Source organism: Xenopus laevis, chromosome 5L (genome assembly GCF_017654675.1).
Source record: "Xenopus laevis strain J_2021 chromosome 5L, Xenopus_laevis_v10.1, whole genome shotgun sequence".
In the NCBI taxonomy this organism is placed as follows: Eukaryota; Metazoa; Chordata; class Amphibia; order Anura; family Pipidae; genus Xenopus; species Xenopus laevis.
Window position 1 is genome coordinate 47,118,793 of NC_054379.1, and position 13,990 is coordinate 47,132,782.

At 38.8% G+C, this 13,990-nt stretch overlaps 1 protein-coding gene across 9 annotated transcripts in view; it reads left to right on the top strand.

Moving 5' to 3' along the window:
• The window catches only part of ltbp1.L (latent transforming growth factor beta binding protein 1 L homeolog), a 231,990-nt gene that overhangs the window by 105,709 nt on the left and 112,291 nt on the right, over positions 1-13,990 (top strand). For 4 of the 9 annotated variants that reach the window (XM_041562719.1, XM_018263017.2, XM_018263015.2 and 1 more), the window contains exon 5: positions 7,335-7,505. The exons of 1 other annotated variant lie outside the window; for it this stretch is intronic. In XM_041562719.1, coding sequence (XP_041418653.1) covers positions 7,335-7,505 — 171 coding nt within the window. Of the gene's footprint in view, positions 1-6,801; positions 7,506-13,990 lie in introns of those variants that run through there. 4 more of the 9 variants (XM_018263016.2, XM_018263018.2, XM_041562721.1 and 1 more) reach the window with 3 other exon arrangements.

Sequence of the window (13,990 nt, forward strand, 5' to 3'; positions counted from 1 at the left end):
ATGTACTAACAAAGTCTCGCTAGGCAGGAATGATCGTTATGAAATGCTAGCGAAACTTCACCAGTGTTCGGCTGCCAAGATGAAACTTTGAATTTTGATTAATTAGCTCATGCGTTGGGAATTAATGTCAAAGTGGTGTGAAGTGTGGCGAAGCCTTCGCAGGTGAAAATTCATCCTTTAGTGAATTTGCCCTCATGTGTTAGTTTACCTGGTTACTGGTGGTCAGACTTCTGTTTCAGACTGAGAAACCAGAGTTTGTGTAGAGTAAATGGTCAGGAGCTCAGAATTAAGGTGAGAGAGTGTGTATTTGCTATTATTACCTTGTTCAATATATTGTTGGAACTGTGGCCATATGGTACAGTGTTCATGCCCATGTAGCCTCGTTATGAACTAAGGGGGGCCCTAACTTAAGGCTCAACCTTCAAGGAGGGATTTTAAATAAACAAAGTCCAACAATCACTGGTGTAGTGATATTATACAAAAACTGAGATAGACCTGGTACAGGATCCGTTATTTGGAATCCCGTTATCCAGAAAGCTCCAAATTATGGGAAGGCCGTCTCACATAAATGCATTTTGATCAAATAATTTACATTTCATAAATGATTTTATTTTTCTATTTAATAATAAAACAGTACCTTGTACTTGATGCCAACTAAGATATAATTAATCCTTACTGGAGACATTCTTGCATCCTTCCTACTCATATTACCTTTAGTTTTTGTGAATAAAATCAGAGATGGCGTTAATGTTGGAAGTAAGTGGAAACTAATATTAGAAGATATCATTAGGGCTGGTGTCGTTATGCCTGGACTATTCATAGGCATATTTATTTTAGCCAGTAATAAAATCCTGGACAGAATAGAATAGCTATCATAGTCCTGGACAGAATAGAACAGAACAGCTATCATAAATTGCATATGACTAAAACCACAACATGAATTTGCTAATTGCCAATTGATATATTGCGCTTCACTGGAAAGCTAGAAATTCCTCCATAGATGACAAAGACAACTGTGCCTGTATTGGTTAAATCAGTGATCCCCAACCAGTGGCTCGTCAACCCCTTGGATGTTGCTCCCAGTGGCCTCAAAGCAGATGCTTATTTTTGAATTCCTGGCTTGAAGGCAAGTTTTTGTTGCATGAAAACCAAGTGTACTGCCAAACAGAACTTCCTATAGGTTGCCAGTCCACATAGGGGCTACCAAATGGGTAATCACTGGCATCCCCAGATACATTTTTCATGCTTTTGTTGCTCCCTGACATCTGAATGATGTTCACGGGTAAAAAAAAGTTGGGGAACCCTGGGTGATATGATGCTTATTTAAACATTGTAGTGGTTATTTTCAACTGCAACACTTCTACAGGCATAGATTCGCCACGACAACGATAATTCACTAAAATCCGAAGTTGCGTCCAGGGCGCCGAACGCTGGCGAAGTTGCACTAGCATTACTGTGCCAAGCAAAGCAAAGTTGCGCTAGCGTTGCCTAATTTGCATACGATGGGAAGTTAAAGTTGAATGGACGTATATGTTGCAGCAAATACATTACACTACACAAGCCCTGGGAAACCTTAATAAAATAAAATAGAGTTGTTATAATGCCCTACACATGTGCACACTGTATAGTTTATGTGCCATATGTTAGGAAATGTAGGGGGGAAGCGGGTTACCCCAAGAAATTTTTATGTTCTTTTGCAGCCTATCACCCTGAAAAAAGGAAAAGACGCCAGCGGTTTTTGGGAATTAGAAAATTTTTCAACGAAATTTTGAGGAAGTCCTATCTACTCTATTGCACTTCGCCCGGTCTGAGGTGGCGAAGGCAAGCCTGGCGCAAGAGGTAACATTCAGTAAAATCCGCATCTTAGTGAATTTGCTTAGTTACGACCATTCGCCAGAGTGCAAATTCGCCAGGATTTAGGGAGCGAAGTACCGCTATAGTCTATCTCCTGCACTAGTGAAGTTACACCAGCCACCATTAGTAAATCAGCAGTACCAAAATGACGTCATGCTGGCGATTTTTCTCAAGTGTTATTCACTTCACCCTTTAGTAAATTTGCCCCATGTAGGTACTTGTGGCAAAAAGGCACTCCTTGATTTTCCATATAGTTACACTCTGAAACAGGACAAATGATTGGCCTGTGTCGATAACTGCGGCACACTTGTGCCTTAAGGGCTAGTCCACACGCCTTGCGACTAAAAACATGGCACTATGCACCCTGCATTTGTGGATTGTATATTGCTCCATGTGTATTTTCATATAATGGGCCAGATTCAATTCAGTGAGAAAAAGGCTTATCACACGAAAAGTCATGGACGAGATTCAATTTGAGATGCAATTCAATTCAGAAAAACGTAGCTCACGGTTTATCACGTGAAAACTGGAACTAATTTAGGATTAAAGTTTTTCTCCTCTAATTGAATCTCATCCATGAGTTTTCACGTGATAATCCATTAGATAACTTTCTTTCTTTCTGAATTGAATCTGACCCAATGTCCACAGAGAGTAGTTAGAGTGCACAATAAGCAACAGCTGGAATGGACATCAAAGTGTTGCCATAATACATTAGCTCCACTAAAGGTTATTTTCTACATCTTGATTGCCAAAGGCTGGTTATTCATGAGTCAATCTGCTTTGGGGTAGTAATAACAGTATTTGTAAACAGGATACATTTCACCTTTAATTATCATATTTTCCATACAGTAAATTCTCTTGTCAAGGGGACTGGAGGATTAATAATGGCCAGGCATGTCATTTGACCCTATAAATATGCAGCTAGAGAAATTTCTCCCCAAGGCTATCTATTATCTCTGAAAGCACCTCCTGGAATACACTTAATACTCTCTGTATTTATAATGTACATAAGAGCCCCACCCCTTGACCTAGCTTTATTACAGTGATTTTATAGGGAAGGGTAAAGGCAGAAAAAAGATAAAGTCATATACTGCTTAGCATTTAATTACTGTTAGAAATAGAATAGATAGAAACGAATGATATACATGTCTTTCAAAGGAGAACTAAACCCTAAACATGAATATGGATGAAAATGACATATTTTATATGCTGAACTTACTGCACCAGCCTAAAGGTTCAGCATCTCTACAGGCATTTAAAGGAGAACTAAAGCTTAACTAAAGAAGTAGGCTGTAAAGGTTGTACATTATGTTTTGAGTTTCTGTACCAGCCGAAGCAAACCACAACCCTTTACCAGGGAAGATCTGTGTCTCTGAAGATGCACCAGTAGCTCCCCATGTTCTTTTCTGCTGATTCACTGCACATGCTCTGTGCTGCTGTCACTTACTGAGCTTAGTGGTCATCGCAAATCATCAATCAGAAAATAAGGATCACATATCATAGAAGCCGGGCTAATTATTACATTCCACTGCACATTCCACTGGTTTTAGAGCAGCCATGTACTAATCTGAATTAATACTAATCAGATTTATATTGTAACATTTGTATTCTATGTATATACTGTATATTGTGAGTCAGCGCAGAACATAGAACATGTGCAGTGAATCTGAAAAAGAAGATGGGGAGCTACTGGGATTAAAGGGCTGGGGTTGCCTTGGGCTGGTACAGACACCCAGGAGATAATGTACAATATTTCCGGTTTACTTCATTCGTTAAGCTTTAGTTCTCCTTTAACTATCAGATCAATTACTTATCACTTGTTACATACTGTACTGTACATACCTCTTCTAACTTGTAGATACAAATTATCCATTCAGATACTTCAGTAAAACTTCATGTGGGTTAAACGCAGGGTAGGGTGCAAAGTGCAAGAAAAAGGCACTACAATGTTTTTGCACCTTGTGCCAGGGATGGATTAATGCGCAGGCTCCTCTCGGCTATAGCCCAAGGACTCAGGGAACAATCTATATTTATTTTCAATTATTATTTCTATTTTCTCAATATTTATTTTTATTTGTGCTGCAGACAAGGCACATGTGCCCGGATTTGATTTAATTTAGGGGCACCAGCAATATAAGCTGACATTATAGCTATCCTTACAATTTCAGTTTTCTTAATTAACAACGTGTTTGCTGCAATATACAATATTGTGTTTGTACTGTTCAGTCGGCTGGTTGCTACAGGATCAGCGTGATAGATCTTCCCATGTTCTGCTGTTACTCAGTGCATCTTAACAGGATATCCACTTTGGTGGTCACCTCCAAAATATTCCTAGGAGGAAATGAGTAAAAAGATAAAAAGGGAAGCCACCCTCTCTCATTCCAAATGGCTCATTTCCTTCAGCATGATGAAAGGCTATCCCAGTTAACTCTGCACAGTGAGGTTTCTATCTGCGAATGCTTTCAAGCCATTACAGGATCATAGAGAAGTACAAAGCCAGAAGCTGATGAGCAGTTTATGGCACTCTGCCATATGGAACTCCCATACTTTGCTGACCAAGGTCAGATGCTTAATCACAAGGGTCACGAATGAGTCAGGAATGAATGCGGCCTCATAGGACAGGTGTTATGTTACGGTCAGTTAAACAGGTCAGACATTATATGGGTTGTCTTGAAGCTTTATATGTGTATATGGATAAGCACAGATCAGTTGCTGACAAGATATAAAGCATGAACCATAGTAACACAGTAAGTTGGGTTGAAAAAGACAAACATCCATCAAGTTCAGCATTTTAAGTCTATATATAACCTGCCTAACTGCTAGTTGATCAAAAGGAAAAAACAAAACATTTAAAGCCTCTTCAGTTTGCCTCTGAGTGGGAAGAAATTCCTTCCTGACACCAAGGCCATTCACTAAAGGGCAAATTGTCACCAGCAAATGCTCTGCCACACTTTGCACCACTTCGCCAGGCGTAAATTCATTCTTTACTAATTCACTTAAATGTGAAATGTCTGTAGCCAAAAGCTGGCAGAGTTTCGCTTGCATGAATTTGTCAGCGCAAGCATTTCATAGCGATCTTTCGCTAGCGTTCATTTCTGCCTAGCGATATTTTGTTAGTACACTTTTGTTAGTACACGTTTAGGTCAATTTGAATAGGGCAGGTACATATTGGTCGTATAGACAGCTTTATTAGAGATGTTGGTGCAAATGCTTGAAGTTACCACTTATTATTACACATGCCAAGGAAGCAAAATAAAGATAAAAGAGATCCTCTAATGCCCTGGACATGAGCCCACCCTAAAACAAATGTGGCATGCCCCTCAAATGTTATCAGTTCGCCTGGTCTAAGGTGGCGACGGAAACTCTGGAGAAAGGAGTAACGTTCTGTAAAATTCGTACTTTAGTGAATTTGCGGAGTAACAGTTGTTCGCATGAGCGAAAATTCACCTGGCGATAGGGCACGAAACTGCGGTAATGACGGGTCCTTTCTCTAGCAGATTGTCGTCTACACCTGCTAGTAAATTGGTGACGTCCCTGCAGATTAGATTTCTGGCGAAATTTCGCTAGCCACGGCAACTTAGCCCTTTAGTAAATCTGCCCCAAGATGGCAATCGGGCCAGTCCCTGGATCAACTTGTACTATGAGCTATCTTTCATAACCATGTAATGAATACAGTGTATTCCCTCATATGCTAAAAAGCTATCTATTTTATCAGCCAGTGCGACTTAATCGGGGATAAATAAATATAGTTACAAATATGCTTTGCATCATTGGGGGGGGCAACCTGCTGTTAACATGAATGATGATGGATGTGCAGTAATTCAGCAGCATCTGGGGATATGAATGCTGTTTTAGAAACCAAACATTTATGACCCTATTCACACTTACATGCTCCTACGAACTTGTGGCTACTTGCTAGGAGTGCACATGTGCCGTCCCTCCTAAAACAAGATGTATCCGTAATCACAACTGACTAGCCTCAGGTGAATCAGCCACTGATTCTGTTATAAACTGTGTGCACCAGAAGTGACACCCTTTCCAACTGGATTGGCCCATTAGGTGCAAGATATGGTGAATGCAGCTTTGACAGGGCCCTTTATTTTGGTGGGATTCTGGGAAAAGCACTACTGTATATTGTGGGTAATTAGTGTTAGAAAACTGCATTTGGCATTTGTAAAAAAAAAAGGCTTGGACATTTTTTGTTTTAAATAAAATAAACCTGTCCCTAATATAAAGATCCATGATTAAAACTTTGCGGAAAGAACTACAGGGATGGGATCCAATAGCCAAAAATGTGTTATCCAAAAAGTATGTAATCACTTATGTAAAGTTTAGTTTAGCCAAATAGCACAGAGCAGGGGATAAAGTACATATATTTACCCCTGTCCGTGTCTCAATTCTTGACCACAGGGGCCTCTCTGTAGCTCAGTGAGCCACCCGCCTACCTTCCATTGGTGAGGATATTATATCTATAAGTATAATAGACTAGGGGAGATTGTGGATGCACACCTAAGGCCAATTTCAAAAAGTTTAAAGTTTAAAGCCTTAGGTGTGCATCCACAATCTCCCCTAGTTCTATAAGTATAATATTCTTCTTACACACAACTAATTGCTCTAAAAGCAACCCTTATGGCACTTTCTATTAGGCAGCTTTTGGAAGCCAAACAACTTGAGGGTTTTACACATTAGCAGAATATGCCCAATTGCCATATTTTAACTTTGTCAGGCCTAATGGCCCTTCTTCTTAATGCTAAGAGAAAGGACTGAAGAAATGGAAACGTAACCAACAGTTGTTAACACTTGCTCCACATTTGCCTTCTATGTAGGTATAATGAATTAAGGCAGCATAGGAAACAAATCCTTTTGGGAGTGGCTTTGCCAAAAAGTAGAGAAAAAAAAAGATTTGGGTCTGGGCAGCTGCGTCACACAAGATTTGATCACTGTAGTGCGGGGTGCCAGGAGATTTGAGACAGATGTTCTCAGACGTGCCGCATGCCTAAAACATTTCCAGGGGACGGGCTGTAGAGAAAGGCAAAGAGAGAGAGAGACTTAATAAGTTCAGGAACAGCTGGAGTATGCAGGAGGAAACAGAAGTTTCTACTCCCCTAGGTGTATAGCCAGCCTTTTTGCATTACATCTGCCTGTCAGAGCTGCCTATTTAAGCTGTCATGCACTGTGCCTTTGGGGTTTTTTTTATTATGATTTTACCTTTCTCTTCCCCTGTGAATGAAATGCAGCATTGTGATTAGTAATCCCACTCTGGTGACTTGACTTTAAGTGTGGTTTTGGAGTCCATCCCGGAGTTCTGTTTGTTAATCTTCCTACTCCTGTGTCAGACACCGCTGGATACAGAGCAGAGAGCCCTGACGAGCTGCCGCACTTTTTTCATACTTGTCTTGCTTTTTCACCTTGTCTGGGGAGCAGGCCAATGGATACCAAGCTCATATGTCTGTTTTTCCTTTTCTCTGTGCCTTCCCTAGCAGTGGGAAACCAGACAGGGCGCATCAAGGTGGTCTTCACACCCAGCATCTGCAAAGTGACCTGCACCAAGCACCACTGTCAGAACAGCTGTGAGAAGGGAAACACCACCACGCTTATAAGTGAGAACGGTCATTCTGCTGACACACTCACATCAAGTAACTTTCGAGTAGGTGAGTACTAGTTAGCACTGCTCAACTCACTTACTCATTCACAAGTATTTAGTTGTAAATAACTTCAAGTTAACTGGGTACTTGCTATAGCAAAACAGTAGCTTTAGACACTTGGTGCTGTTCACAATGAATGAAATGCTCAGCCATGTAGATATTTCATATTTGCACTCCTTGTTTTAGGCAGTTTTTATTCTAGGCACCCAGCGCAGTGACAGACCAGAACTTTTTACTCATACCTCATTCATAGTGATCCTGTGTTCCACCATTAAGTACTAGTCACAGGTATACCTATTATTATATTATATACCTATTATTCTAATTGTTTGGAATTTGGGGTTTTACAAATAAGGGATCGTTTCCATAATTTGGAGCGTAATGACTTAGGTCTACTAAAAACATTTAAACACTAAATAAACCCAATAGGATTGTTTTGCTGGAAGTATTGATAGATTTTAGCTTAGCTACTGTATCATCAAGTACACAATAAAAAGAAATCATTAGATAAATGTTGAATTATTTACTTAAAGTGGACTATGGGAGACGGCTTTGCTCATAATTTGGAGCCTTCTGGATTAGTGATCCCATACCTGTATAAGGTACTATCCTATTATTACAGATAAAAAGCTCATCCCTAAAATAAAGAATTGCTTGTTTAAAGAGGACTGTCTGTATGGGAAATGGCAATGCTGTATTTCAGGTAATGGGTTTATATAAATATATACTTTTAGGCTGTACTAGTTTAAAAGGAATCTCAATGTGTATGTATGTATGCATGTGTGACCTTTATCAAATATATATATATATATATATATATATATATATATATATATATATATATATATATATATATATATATATATATATATATACACCTAGATTGTAATAATAATACATACTTTTTAGTGAGTCATGTGACACAAATAATATAACTAATCACCCATTATAACTGATGACATCACTATTTATATATATTAAATGCAATACATGGCTATTCTGTATTATGTAGTCATTGATATATACAGGACTCGACATTCTGCTGTCAGTGGTACCAGAGTCTCACAGGCACCTAATCCTTCTATCCTTGAACCCTCCTTTCTACTGATGGGCATTAGAGACGCAAACATGATATCTCTTGGAAAGGGTTCCTACAAACTCTAGATATCACTCTAGATTGCTGAAACTAGGGATGGTCCACAGGAGGTAAATTAATATGATGCCACTGAATTTGCCAAGCACTCACATGTTTGCTGTTTTGCATTTATTATATGGTGGACATGTACATCAGTATCTCAGTGTTCCCTCAGTGGCTATTAATGGTGGATTGTAAAAATCAACATGTAGTGTTTACCAGCAAGTGTCTGAACAGAAAAGCACAATTTGGCAGCCAAAGGAGAACCCTATAGGACATTTTCAGATTCCCCCGTATAGCATTGGCTTTAAAGATTATCTGATGAATCCAAACCAATCCCTTGTGTATATGTGATTACTTAATATAATAATTTAATTGTATATCAGTAGATGTAGATGGAATACCTGCTGTATCGGCATCATTTTGATACAGTATTGTTCTGTTTATAGTAACATACTGTACATGCAACAAATCTGTGATGAATTCATTATTTCTAACTATATACAGCCATTTATGTAGCAATGTCTGTACAGGTATGGTATCTGTTATCCAGAATGCTCGTGACCTGGGATATTCTGCATAATGGGTCTTTCTGTAACTTGAATCTACATACTTTTAGTCTACTAAAAAATAATATTATTTACAATAGGATTGTGTTAGAACAATAAGTATGGATCAATTAGTATGTATTGTTTTAATATTAAAGAGGAGCTTTCTGTATAACGAGTTTCCAGATAACGGATCCTATATCTGCATACTCTTAAGGGGATGTAGCACAAGTCAAAACATTTGCACCAGATGTAATTCATAGTGGTCAATCAGCAGGTAGCACTTACTGGTCACCTGTGTGAAAGCTTGGTGCAAACGTTGAAGCTTTTACTACATGTTACTACTACCCTGTTTGAGCATGAAATGAAGGAACAGGGGATGGAAACTGGGAGCATTTCTACGGCAGTGGAGTATTACCTTATTTAAGTGCATGGGGGGCACAGATTACCTTTCAGCTTTCTGCTTCATATTGTTCTGTAGTTGTCTTGATGCAATACAAGTGGGTGGGTGGTTATCGTGGGCCTCATCCGGAATGTTCATTTGAAATTACATTTTCTTTTCAAGCTGCATTTTTGTTTCCCACTGTAATATATTTGGCTACAGACTGCTTTTAGGGACAGGAGCTTTTTTCGTCATTTAATGCTAAATCTGTCATGGATTTCAGGCTTAAGAGGACTTTTTGAGGAATGTGTTATTTTTGCTTGGCACTGTAGTTTATGCTATGCTGCCTTACTGTGTCTTCCGTTTACTTTGTTATATATATGCTCTGCTTTACATCAAACTGATATACTGCCTTGTGTCAGAACAAGATCTTACTGTAAGTGCAGTGATATTTAACCCATTTCAACTCAGCAGTCGATGTAGCCTTAAAAACGACATTATGTTGTATACTTTTACATTCCACGCTGGTTAATGCAAGCACACTTGTTTCTGAAAAAACTTGGATGGCCTTTATCTAGGGTTTTAAGTGTTGTATATGTATGAGGCAAGGCTACAAAGGATTGCAGGAAAAATACATTATTATATAAAAAAAAGTATAGTTTTATCTTAATCTTTGAATTGAACTAACTGTTGTCCAGACAATATGCTCTTTAAAATATGCTGAGGATTTGACTAAGAGTAAAGGAATTTACCTGTCACAGCTTGTAACACACCTTGTTCCTAGAAGAAAACCAGTTGTTTCCACCTTGGGCAATGGGACCTTTTTATTCCTATAACACTTATGCAGTTTACTTTTACAGTGATTACGGGAAATAATAAGCAGCTGGTTTGTTCTATTGCTGTTCAAGAATAGATTTACCTGAATGCTCTCCAATTTAAAGATACACTATAGGTTAGTTTACTGTACTGTAGGTCTAATGTTGTTGCGAATTACATTTTCTTTATAAACCCACATGATTCACAAACTATTCCCAGATAATTGGATACATTATTTTATAATTGGCTTTTATTTTCCAGTGGCGTTATTACCAAGGAAGCAGACAGGGGGCTGGCAGAGATCTGCATTCTCTGCGATATTAGAGGGAGGCACAAGGATCTCACAATTTTGTGCAGAGGGGGCACGGCTCCCAAGTTGCGCCTCTGCAAGATCTGAGGCACAAAACCATTATTTTAGATGAGCCATAAACATATATTTCCCATATATACAGTGTATTTTCATAAAATGCACAACAGGGGGGGGGGGTCCTGGTTACAGTACACCTCCTTATGCAGTTCCCTCCTAACAGGCTTGGCACTCATACAGAATATTTTGGGGTGGATGATAGGTACAAGACTATTTCTGCTTGGCCTATATGCAGTAAAATTGGACCAATTGCATTTAAAATGAAGAATTACTGTCTGAACACCTTTTTTATTGCTCACTGCTTAAGGGTAGGTGGTCATGTCCAAGAATGTGCATGTTGGTTGGGAAGCATGTACATATACAATCCCCACTGAGCTCTAGTATGTGCTAATAATCTGTAGAGGCAATTCAGCAAATATGAACAAGACATTTTGTAGTTAGTGCTCCTTGAAGTGTCAAATTTATTTCATAATCAGTTGAGGTTCTGTTGAATAATGTTGTTGTTTTATAGATACTTGTTGTTGCTTTACAATATTGAGGTTGGAATGTGGATAGGATATAAATATGTACATATGAGTGTTATTTGCTACATTTTGGTATGTTGATATCATGACGATAACTGATTATCTACTACAGACTGCAAAATCCATGATCCTAACTGTCAGATTCCTGATAGTGCCAGGAATGTACATTCTATGTTTCTGGATACTTTTTGATCTGTGTTGCGCCATGAGTTGTCTATCAACAATCAATGCAGCTTGATCAAAGATGCCTGGAGCTTAAAAAAGTGTCAGGGAAAGTCCTGAAGATTTATGTTGCTATACCCTTGCACCTGCATCTGGTGAATTCTGACCACCAACGTTATCCTCAGTTTGCATTCAGTACAATTATATTGAGTGAGCATGGAAAGGGATCACTGCAGAGGACAAAGTCTGTCTTATAATAGGCAAGGATTTGCTTTTGGCAAGTGTTGTGGAATTACTTTTAATGTGGTTTTCTCTGGGTTTTAAAACAGTGGTGTTGCTGGTTTAGGTGCATTGTTCAGGCCAAGTGTAGAGTGTGGGCCCTGGACATACTGTATTATATGCTCTGACCTACAGAAGCTGATCCCTCAGCTCCCTATAGTTTTCCATGATCGAAATTGGCAGGTTCCTCATGCCATATTTACACATAGATATTCTCTGAGAAGTTCATTGGTCAGAGCCTTGCATGATACATATCAGTGTAATGGAACCTGCAGTCATGAATAGATAATTTATATCCAGAGTGATCACGCTGAGCTGGGACAGTCAGGCCCGGATTTGTGGAAAGGCCATCTAGGCCCGGGCCTATGGTGGCAGGATTTTAGGGGGACGGCATGCTGCCCAACCACACCCACATTGGTTCAAAAACAGTGGGGATGCGCCGGAGATACAATCATTTTTTAAATTTCCCATGCACCAATCCCTCTTGCTCCGGTCCAAATGATGAAAATTTGCACGAATAAAGGGGAGGGAACAGAGGTGACGAATGGCAGTGGGCCTAGGGGCGCCCACTATGTAAATCCGGCCCTGGGGACAGTATCTCAGTATCCTAGAGGCTAGATAATATTTAGATTTGTACTCCTGGCTATAGGAACACATCTCTGCCCCAGTCCATTTCTTCTTTGCTAGTGATACTAAACAAGATTCCTATCATGGTAAATACGTGTCAGAGGCAGATGACTAAGATGGCAATTTTCTCTCCATAAGGCATAGTGTACCAAGGCATAGTAGAACTCTTGGCTCTGATTTAATCTGTTATAGCTGAACAAACTGTAGAATGGTATGCTATTCTGTTGCAACCAGTTGGAAATATTTACTTTCCTGTGAGAACTTGAAGTAGTACTACAGGTGCCAAAGTTCCCAAAACTAGGTCAGAGTCAAGCCTCTGTTTCCAAATGATTGCAGAAATATGAATGACTTCCTGCACTCATTATGAACTCTTGAGTCTTTTTTTATTTTATTTAAAAGACTTGCAAGTAAACAATAATTAACCTAAAGGAATCCTAAAGGAAAACTGCTATTAGTAAAAAATGATTTTATTAAATTAACATATATATAAAAGGTAGTACATAACTCAACAATGTCCCACCTTTCGCATTTCGTAACCTCAGGTACTTAGTCATAGGTGTCTTTGGTAGTATCACATTAGTCATAGAATTAAAAACCAGGATGATCCCACCCTGATTGGTTTTAAACTAGCAAGGGTGGGTTCATCCTGGTTTTAAATTATGTGACTAATGTGATATTACCAAAGACACCAATGACAAGTACAGGAGGGTACGAAAAGCTTAAGGTTGGCTTCCTTTTGTATATGTATATATATATATATATATATATATATATATATATATATATATATATATATATATATATATATATATATATATATATATATATATATATATATATATATATATATATATATATATATATTAATTGAATAAAATAATTTTTTTATGAATAGCAGTTCGCGGGATTCCTTTAGGTTAATGATTATTTGAGAGTGCCCTTGGAACGGGCTTAAAATCCTGGAACTTTATTGAAAACTCAAGTGACTTTCTGCACACGAGACTCAAGGGTTCAAAAATATATTAGAACTGCAGTAACTATTGAAAGAAGTATCTCCCAGCAGTGGACCCCTGATTTTAAACAACTGAAAGACCTCTGAAACATGTCTGTTTACTCCTTTTAGTGCTATTTCAGCACTAGATCTTGCCTAGCAACATGGTTTTTCCTTTTTGAATGAATCGAATCTGACATGGTCAGAGCTCTTCCTATTTTCCCAGGAGTTACCTGATTTTGAGCTCTCTCTCTTGGTTTCCTATCACTATTCAGCATTCTCACAATTTTTCAGAATCTTTGAGCAAAATTTGATGTGTGCAGAAGCTTTTGGTGATGTCATCCTAGCATTGCACAGTGACAGCTCTTATGCCTGCAGCCCTTCTGGTTTGCACAGTTTTTTGCCATATTATCCTGCTACAAGTTAACAGCCCTGCATGGTAGAATTTATTTTGTTGGCCCTCCCTCTGTGGTGGTCATTTGCTAAGGCCTCCGACATAAATGCAAGAGCACTAAGGGAACAAAACATGCCTCTTTAGTTCTCATTTAAAAAAACAAATGTGTTTGGGGTCTGACGGAGCTCTGTGTGTCACAAAATAAAAAAATATCTGGAGTGTGGTGCAGAGCACATATCCAGCAGGCATGAAACACCCCTGTCTGT